At 35.2% G+C, this 10,755-nt stretch overlaps 1 protein-coding gene across 1 annotated transcript; it reads right to left on the bottom strand.

Annotated features, from left to right (window-relative positions):
• Window positions 1–1,332: 1,332 nt before the first annotated feature.
• Window positions 1,333–9,799, bottom strand: LOC120348965 (formin-like protein 14; the record flags this gene model as incomplete). The annotated part of the gene is given in 3 exon segments (XM_039445491.1): window positions 1,333–1,462; window positions 8,104–8,227; window positions 9,538–9,799. Coding segments are annotated over 3 exon segments (516 nt in total), but the record flags the coding sequence as incomplete, so codon positions are not given.
• Window positions 9,800–10,755: the final 956 nt, after the last annotated feature.

Raw genomic sequence — 10,755 nt, 5'->3', positions numbered from 1 at the left:
CTTTTTGCTATTAAAAAGAACGACTAGCAGTCAGAATATTATTTATTGGCTCAGGCGTACCTAACTTGAATGTGGATAATAAATTCATAATATCTCTGACCAATTCCAATTCGTTCTTTTTTATAGCAAAAAGTTATATCATAATAAGCAGTTCGTGATGGAAAACAACAGTGCAAAAAATATAATTGTATATTTAAATACATAGGAATGTAATTTTCCTCAAAAATGTAAAGATAGGTAGATAGGTAATGAATAGAATTGATAAAAGTTTTGTTATCATTCAAGTTCATTGTTTAGGAAACTATAACACTTCTAGAAGGAAAAATATGGGAAACTCTCTTAGATGCGGATGAAGTAACTGACATAGCTCTATACTATTATATTATTAATTCTATGGGTGAATTACAAAAATGCCTAAGAAAAAATATCTATTTTTGTTGGGTAACAATTGTAATTCCTGGATATTGAAAAATAAGGTGATACTAATCACTATTGAAGACAATAAACGTCTTCTCAATTTTCGGATTTAACTCCTTCAATATCGATTAATTATTAAACATAAAGTTCCCCAACAAGGAAGTTTGAAGTGAACCCCACCATAATTTTTTTTAAACCACTATAATGGAGGAGTTCAATGGAAGAAGGGCCCACGTGCAAAAACCATGAGAAAAACACTGTCAAAGTCGAACCTATTCACGCTCAAACGCTTGACACTGCATTCTTAAAATCTTCGTCGCATCGTTCAGCAAAAAACATAGAGGTATGAACATTTGTAGACATATAGATAAAAAGGCGGCGAATCCATTAAGCACTTTGACGGAAAAAGGGCCTAAAGTGGCCTTTCTCCATCAAACTCCTCCTGTGAGAAGCGACAAGCATCCAATGCAATTCGCCTTATTTTCTATACACACTTGTGTCGCCTTTCCCAAGCCGACAAACAAGCTGATAACTCAAGTGTGTAAAGGAAGTGACATTGGGTGATATGGCGAAGCAGAGAATCCGAAAGGATCTCTCTGCCAGTAAGAGCCATAAGAATAAATAATAATTGAGTGGCTGCCTTTATCTTAACCTTGATGAGTTGAGCCTTTAGTTTAGTTTTTAGTCCAACTTTCCAACTTAGCCCAAATTGACTTTCCTACTTAGCCCAACTATTGACTTGGTATCATATGCTAACACTACGTTTAACGCTAAACCACGTTTACTTGTAGATATGGTTGCATCTATCATAATGTGTTTCATACGGGGTTTAAACGAACAGCTGACATTTCTCCGTTTAAACCGAGTATCTGCATATTGGCTTAATAACTTGGTTCAACCTTGAGACCAACTCACCTGCAGTATGCCTGGGGCGGGAGCGGGGACGGTGGCTCCTTCCTCCTCAGCTTCTCCTTCGCTTTTGCTTGTCTGGTTGGCTAGAGCCGACTCTTCAGATGAAGACTGCAAGCTATTGCCACTTCCATACCTGTAACACCAAAATATTGTTAACTATATAATGGGCATTGTCACCTGGTCATATGGGACATATATATGATTCATATATTTATCTCATATTGATCAGGATTTTAGAGTTTTATTTTACGAAAAGTTTAATGAACGGTGTTTCTGCCTTTGAACAGTTTTGTCATCGACAGAAAGATGTTTATTTCACTTGTTATCAAAATTATTGTAGTTTCTCTTTTGTTTTTGAAAACAAACGTGCTCGGCTTGTGCGACTGATAAAAATATGTATTTGAAATGGCTTCATGTTGGCATTGACTGAGTTATATATTAATACCCAAAATTTTACTAGTGGTGTGTGAGCTCGTTCGTTAGGACTGAGAGTAAAAGTCCGGCTGTTCTGGTGAAGGGGATAGATTTTGTTCTTGTTTTATAATGCAGTTTTCCTGTCACAGTTCGGGCAGTTAAAGAGAATTGTATTATTGAATAGGAAGGGATCTGAACCCACTTCATTAGATCAGTTTTTTATTTATTTTTCATTATTAATTAACGTCGCGATTAACCAGTGGATGCCAAATTGGGGCCATTATCAAAAGGTAGGTGACTACTGAGTCATTGTTTTAAAAATTCCATTGTCACAACAAATTTAATCTTCACTAGCAGCCAAGCGAGTAGCCCTTGAAAATATTCATATTTATTGTTATTTCATAATTATAATTATAATTCTAATTTTTTTGTACAAATAATTTATTGTTTTGTTTTAATTATCAAAACCAGTACGATCATTTCTTGTTTTCATTTTCCCACCTTTACATACTCGTGTAGGCACATATTGCTTACATATTTGATGGAGGTTTCCTGCCGTCCAGATTTTGTTTACATAATTGGTGGAGGCCGGGTAGATCAGTTATGCTTCTCCAGCTTTTCTTGTTAGATATAAGAACAAGCCTCCTAGGATGGTGGTAAATTACAAGAAATTGAATTCAAAAATTATCAAAGATCGATATCCATTGCCGAATCCCGGTACAATTTTAGAATCCTTGGCTGGAGCTCAGTTTCTCACAACGTTAGATTGACATCAGCTTTTTATTCTATGCCTATAGAGGAAAAAATCTCAACATTTGACGGCTTTCACGACCCTGGGTTTATTATAAGTTCAAGAAACTACCTCAGGGGTTGGCTATAAGTCCCAATACGTTTCAACGAGAGGTCACGCGTATCTTCAGTGATAAGTTATATAAGAGTATGTTGTTATATATAGATGATCTATATATATTTTCAGCAACGGTGAAGAGCACATTAAAGAGTTGAAGGAGGTTTTGAAAGAATCCGGGAGTGTAATTTGAAACTAAATCCAGACAAGTCGAAAATATGTTTTCAGTCTTTAAAAATTTAGACATCTTGTTTCAAATGAAGGATTAGCGCCATGGCGGAGAATGTAGAATCTATAAAAAATTTTCGGTACCCACTAAAGTCACTGAGCTAAGGAGATTTTGGGAGCAGTGTCTTACTATCGTAAATTTATCCCATGTCTATCTAAAAGAGCATATTGTGTTGACGCCAGTAACTAAGAAAGATAAAGGGTTGAGTGGTTTGAAAGTCACCAACAAGTGTTTGAGGAGTTGAAAAATTGTATTATATCGAGTCCAGTTTTAGTTCATTATTGTGATAATCGGGAAACTTTCTTATACACAGATGCATGTTCTGTAGGGATTGCTGGGGTTTGAGCCAGAAATTAGAGGACGGTACTATCCATCCAGTTCATTGTTTCAAGAAGATTAACTAAGAGTGAATCAAATTGGTCGGCCACTGAGCTTGAATTATTGGCAGTCACGTATTCAGTTATGCATTTCAGATCTTGTTCTAAACAAACAGTTTACTGTTGTAACGGATCAACTGTAGTTTACAATTACAGAATATCAAGGAAACCAAGTTCACGTTAGCAAAAAGGTACATAATTGTCCATGGGTTATAATAAACGGTTATAGGGGAATTTTTTTAGCTATGGATAGCACAGTTTCAGTTTTATACGTTTATATCTTGATTGAATTTCGTTTATAATTTTTTCTCAGTATAAACTAATGATTACTATTCTTGATTATATTTCATGATATATTTGAGTTTCATTGTGTCATGGTTCTAATATTAATGGTTTTGAGTAGAAAAGTTTTCTTTTGGCACAATAGGTGAGTTTAGGGCTTATATTATGGTTGAGTTTTTATTTCAGAAGTGATTTTTGGTAATCATTGTAGAACCATGTTTTACGATATGGAATCAGTTATTATAGAAGAGGGTTTATTATTCCATGGTTACATATTATAATTTTAGGGTACAGTTACCTATGAAAATGGTATTTGGCTGGGTTTTACATTTAATTTCACCAGTTGCATTATTGATTTGTATTGATTTTACAGTTATGACTAACCATGTTATATTTAGTCATTATAATATATCTTAGTTATTTCAAATTATGGTTATTCCAGGAAAATGAACAGGAAATATGGTTGATGGATAGTTTACCATTTTATGATAACCAAATGGTCATGTTTCATTCACATAATTACATATTCTGATTACATGTTACATTTTTGTAATATACATTATCACTGATATAATTTCTTTTTTTTTTTCTCGATAAATCATGGTACGTTTAATATATGGTGCCACGAAAAAGTACAGTAATGTAATTCATGTTTGTTATTTTATTTTTGCGTTTGTACTGATGTGACCTACGTTAAGAAAGTGCAATTGTCACGTATTTTTGTTTAGTTGTCAATCTTGTTATTCATATCCAGGGCAAGGTCGTTCATTGAGTGACAAACGTTATTGATACTTTTAAACGTTCACTAATAGAAATTCATAATGAAGCTGTTATAAGACAATTATATTTTTGATGGATGAATATTTTATTCACTTTTATTTTGACTTGAATTTCTTCTCAATAAAAATATAACTAGAGTATAAGTTCTTATATTCTGATGATTTATTGTATGATTGTGATTTTGTTTTCATATGACTCAATATTGTTCTGATTTCAGAATTGTTCCAGTATATATATATATAGGCCTATGCACTCTAATAAATGTATCATTTCTAGGTTTCTGATTAATAATATATGCTAACCAGCCAGTCAGTTGTTAATTGTAATATTCACGTCGAGTTTATTAATATTATTGTAAACGTTTCTCTTGATTTTTTTTATTACGATTCATTTGCGGTTGCTTCAAGTAGAGTTTTTTTTGTTTGTAAGAGGTTCTGTTACGCATAAACATGTCAATTATGGTACATTTTGCGTCATTTCTCATTCTCACGACTTTCACGGCGCAACTGGAGGCAGTCAGGGTCTTCGCGGGAGTTTTCTACAAGGAGCTACGTCACGCTGTAGCGTATGAATCATCGGTTCCACTAACATACGAGGTAGATTTCCCGGCAGCTCAGCTCGACATCTTGCAGGCGGAAAGGGTGTTCTGGCCTAACTGTCAACAAGAGGATTGCAGTTTAGCGGATGCGGTAGAAGTTTTGTATAATTCTACAAACGGAATTCTTCGCAACAGTCATGCTGCTTTCAACTCTTCAATTCGTTTGGGAACTCAAGCTTCACGAAAGACCAGAGCGATCGATGTTGTCGGCGATTTTCTTCATTTTTGTTGCGCAGTCGCGACGGATGGGGAACTTCATAAGCTGGAATTCAACGAAAAACATGTAGCTGATCACCTCAACGCATTCCAAGGGTTGGTTGCAGACGACCACAAAGATTTAATTCGGATTTCTCGCAACTTGAGGCAGTTTGCTGGAAATTTTTCTCAGCAATTTCACGATGCGTATAGCAAATTAACAGACAGTATGAGATTATTCGTACAACAGAATGTATCGGAGGAGAAAACACTGTTCACAAACCAGTTATTAACTTACATTTTTCACCTCTACTCACATGTAAATATTTTATCACGGCAGGAATTCATAAATACTGCGAAGGAACGCTGTGATAAAAAGCTTTTACCCTTTTCGCTGGTACACCCCAATTTATTACGTTCAGATCTCTTCAGATTGGAGAAAGGATATAAGTCGAAAGGACACCAGTTAGCTATACCTCTATCGGATTTGCAGCGATATTTTGATCTTCCACTTACGACTTGCGTGGTGAAGGAGAACTCCATGGTGCTTAGTTTAAAAGTACAGTTGGTCAGCATCGGCGGACAGTTTCAATTGCACAAGTATGTGAGGACACCTATGTATTTCGACGGCCAGATTTGTCAGTTTCAGCAGCAGGATTTCATTTTGGCGCGGAGACAGGAGGACAGTGAGATTCAGGTCATCTCGGGAGATCATCTCTCTTCTTGTCGGGCACAGGACGATTTCTTATGCTATCTTCCGCGGCTGGTGCATGGAGGACATATGTCATCAAGATGTATGCATCACTTGTTTGCGGCGACAGAGCTGAAGGACATCCAACAATATTGCAGTTTAAGCTGTCGTCCAGCTAAGCAGGAGTTGGAGATCGTCGCCTTCGGAGTATATCGTCGCGAATATACAGGCCAACACTACAGTCACTTGCGAGGGAGGTTCGTTTCATCATCTTCAACCTATTCCGGGAGCAATGTATGTGGTTTTACCCTGTCATTGCGAGATTTCGGTCGGCGGGAGAATAATGGTGAGAAAGACTTTCCGTGTGACGCAAATGTTGATAAACAACCTCAGGTTCTCCATTACTTACCTTTGCATTGGGTTAAGTTTAATTCGTTGAAAATTGATGTTTTGCAACCGCATTTCAATCCTAATTTTGTTAATTTTAGCGAAATTTTAAAAACTGATATAGATATAAAGGTTCCGGAATTTACAGTTCAAGACGTAATATCGTCAGATATATTTCACAAAGTAGATCTTCCAATTCTTGGGAGATGTTGTAAATTCCTCTAGTTTTGTTTTTTATATATTATTTGGCTGGTTAGGGTTTTTAACTTTATTCTGTGCATATTTAGGCATCAAGTTGTATATGTGTAAATTATCTGCTGTAACGGTAGCACAACCCAAGATACATATAATCGATAGTTAGAGTTATATAGTTACTTTTGATGGATTAACTGTTTTATTGTTTTTTTTCTTGACTATATAGTTATGAGTCATAATGTACTTATAAAGTTTTTTTTTTTTTCTCGATTTTTATTGCAGCTTTTGAAGTAGTTCAATGTTGATTCACAAATAAATTATTGTCAATTGAGATTTTCTTTTCATAATAAGTTGAATATTCATGTATATTAATGTGTATAATATTGAAAGTTAGTTTCATATATAATCAATGTTATTGTGCAGCATAGTTTCGTTTTGAATTTGATTTGAATGTTTGTAATTTAGTTTGAGTAACCTACCTTTCTATGTAAATGTTTGATTTCAATGTATAGTAGCATTATCAAGTCAATCAGGCACACGTTTGTTCCCGAGTATATTATTTGTTTAATCATTATTTATTTTTTTTTTGTTCCCCTCTTGACTACAGACTCAGGGACGAGTCTTTCAGCGGGATGGGTGATGTGTCACCTGGTCATATGGGACATATATATGATTCATATATTTATCTCATATTGATCAGGATTTTAGAGTTTTATTTTACGAAAAGTTTAATGAACGGTGTTTCTGCCTTTGAACAGTTTTGTCATCGACAGAAAGATTGTTTATTTCACTTGTTATCAAAATTATTGTAGTTCTCTTTTGTTTTTGAAAACAAACGTGCTCGGCTTGTGCGACTGATAAAAATATGTATTTGAAATGGCTTCATGTTGGCATTGACTGAGTTATATATTAATACCCAAAATTTTACTAGTGGTGTGTGACCTCTTTCACTGTTTCATGCCAGTGAATGTCATACTACTCAGAATTTCGTTTTTCATGCTAATAGACCAAGGCTCACAGAATAGATTGCAATCTCTTGAAATAAGTAAAAATCACGTCAATTATTGACATCAATATAGAATATGCAATGAATAAAAATTGTGCTAACTCATCTGTGAATACTATAAACGTGATAAACCGTAAATCAGTGATGATATTTTACATTGATTGGTGAAGATAGTACAAGTTCTCTCCCCATCAATTCATGATAGAATGATACCATAGAGAAACAATAGCGTAAGTAGATATCCCATGGTATAGGGTTTTTATGTCGCAACTTTTACTGTTATCCCAAGCCGATTACTGTTGATTATTGTTGATTTTTACTGTATTGACCGGGTAAGAGTGTATGAACGGCACAATATGAGAGACGACCAGCGTCATAAAGCTTCACGGGAAAGAACTAAGTGGACTATCGGCTTGAGATAACAGTAGAAGTTGCGACATAAGCGCCCTATACCATGGGATATCTACTTATGCTATTGTTTCTCTATGATGATACATTCAACTGAAATACAATAATATTATAGGTTCCGCACCAGGAGATAGTCCTTGGCTCTTGGCTGCCATTTCTTGTGGTGCGGAACCTATAGTGGAGCTGCACTAGAAGATGGTCCTGGGCTGCCATAGAAACAACGGAAAACCAGGGACCATCTCGTGGTGCGGATCCTATAGTGGAGCAGCACTAGGAGATGGGTCCTTGGCTGCCATTTGAAACAATAAAACCAGGGACCATCTCGTGGTGCGGATCCTTAAGTGGAGTAATTGCTTCATAATTACCCAGTTGGTCTGGAAGGCAGGAGAGGGGATGTGGTAGCGGAGACGGTGGCTCTGGTCCTTGGCGTGATCCGTGTGTGCATATGCAGGGTGTCTTCACTTCGAGAAGGGGGCAGTCTTATGGTCTCTGAAAGAAAATCAATAAATGAACGTAAATATTTTCAGTTACTAGTTATTACCAAAAAATACTGTAGTTGGATTTATCTTTCCTTAATCCAAGTAGAATTAATTCTTCAACAAGTACAATGAAGTTGTTGATATAACACAGAGAGCTACTAAATAATTTGTTTTTCTTATATAGGTAATAATCTTAAAACGTATCTCTTCAGGACTACTTTATTATGATTAAAAATAATACAATAGTACTCTTTTAAAAACTTTTTATTAATTGTTATTTACCTTCAAGGCCTCTAGCACACGAGCGATTTTTAGTTGTTGAATAGCAGGTAGAAATTGACTACACCCGCACACTAATGACAACTTGTTTCAGCAATTTCAAACAAGTTATATATATGATAAGATCTTCCATTTTTGAACTGTTGTATCAGTACTTTTTGAGAAACAGTAAAAAACCTACCTTACAATAGAAAGCTCAAATTTTATATATTGTTAAAAATGCAATTTATCAAGATCCAGTGAGACAAGTATAGTTAGATTTCCAGGAGAAGAACTCTGGCGTCCCATTTGAAAAACTCTTATCAACAATGAAACCAGAGCTCTTATCATGGTAATCTAGCTATAGAATGTCATAGCATAATAGTAGAAATATTGTCAACCAGAACTAATTCTGGGATATTTCTCATTAACAACTGAATATTAAAGAACTGAGATTAATTCTAGGAAAATAGCATATATTGACAAATAAAATGTTTTACAATAGTAAAGACAAGAACAATAGGTTAACTGTTTAACACTGTAAGGCGCGGTTGCACAAAAGGCTGTTGATTTTCAACCGTGATTAAATGCCGAGAAACCAATCAAACAAGAGCCAATCAGAAAAACACTCTTTTCAAAAGACCTCTGATTGGTTCACGTGGCATTCATTCATCCAATTTATTCAGACATTTACACACACAAAACAATATAACAATACAAATATACAAAATGAATACAATAATGATTGTATTAAATTGTATAACAACAATTTAATAATGATTACAGTTTAACAGGCTTTTGTGCAACTAGGCCTTGGAGTTTTTAAAATCGAATTTTTAACCAATGCCAAACCTAATGTAACTGTCTCTTTTAGTAAGGGCTACTCTTTAAAAGAAATAAGAATCTTAGTAAGAATAATTTAATTAAATAAAAACAATTTTATTTTTTATCAAAAACATCATCAAGTTGACTTGATAATGGCACCATAGCCGAAACATGTTGTGAGCAAACATTTTAAAAAAGGGTACTAAGATTTTTATTTTTATTTCTAATGTAACTGACCTATGTGATCATTGGCGGGCGGCGGAGGCCTAGTGGGGGTTGGCCTGGGAGGCGGCAGAGGGGGTGGAGGAGGCGAGGGTGGGTGGGGGTGGGGGGAGGGTGAGGGGTGGGGAGGATGCGGTGGAGGTGGAGGTGGAGTGCCACTCAAGTGCTGGTCGCTGCGACTCATTTCGGCCGGACAGGAGCCGAGCAGGCGCGCTACGCCCGGCCCAGGCCAGCTGCCACGTGATTTCACCGCTTTCGGGTCGGGCGGCTGCAGCAGCTGTAATACAAGATTCAAATTAAGTTATTTGCCATAAAAGAGAAAAAGAGTAGTACCGTAGTAGATATTCTATAGTAAGGTCCACGTAAGAATGCCAGTGGAGGATGATAGGAGAACAACGTTGCCGATCCTCCGACTTGTCAGTGCCTTCTATAGACGGTAGCTGATACAGGTTTATTGATGTAATATTAAACAGTGCAAAGGTTAAAAATAAACTTTCTACTGGTGATATTTTTCATAGTTTTTCGATTTGTATATCATCAAGCTATCAAAATAAAAAAGTTTTCTCAAAAAACATTTTTCCGATCATTGTTTTTGAGGTATTAGCGCCATCATTTAAATCGGTAAGAAATGAATCCATGAGATTTAGTGGATAAATTCTTCATATTGATGATTGAATAAAACAAAAAAATCCTGAAAATATCAATTTTTGAGAAAGTTATTCAATTTACCAAAAATAACTTTTTTCGTTATTTTTGGTCATTTTTAGGAAATTGAATAACTTTCTCAAAAATTGATATTTCAAAGAATTTTTGTTATATTAAAGCAACAATGCCATGAAGAATTTATTCTCTGAATCTCATGGATTTATCTCTTACCGAATATGAAATGTTCTGTCTCAAAAATTTGAACTTTAGGCGCTCATATCTCAAAAAGCAATGATCGGAAAAAAAATGTTTTTCTGAGAAATCTTTTCCATTTTGATAGCTTGATGATATACAAATCAGAAAACTATGAAAAATATCACCAGTAGAAAGTTTATTTTCAAGCTTTGCACAGCCTTAGGCTAACTGTTCATTCCAGTTTAAAATAATCACTTATATTTTATTAAGCTTTGGACAACATTAACTTTTTATCAAAATTTTTGGAGAGAAATAGTACAGGCTCAGCCTAGTTTTTCCTTCAATGTCACAATATTATATTATGATTGTAGTATTTTGTTCCATAAATAAATA

Source organism: Nilaparvata lugens, unplaced genomic scaffold, assembly GCF_014356525.2.
Source record: "Nilaparvata lugens isolate BPH unplaced genomic scaffold, ASM1435652v1 scaffold7061, whole genome shotgun sequence".
NCBI lineage: Eukaryota > Metazoa > Arthropoda > Insecta > Hemiptera > Delphacidae > Nilaparvata > Nilaparvata lugens.
Note: the sequence above shows the minus strand (reverse complement) of the source record. Positions and strands in the feature narration are given on the sequence as shown.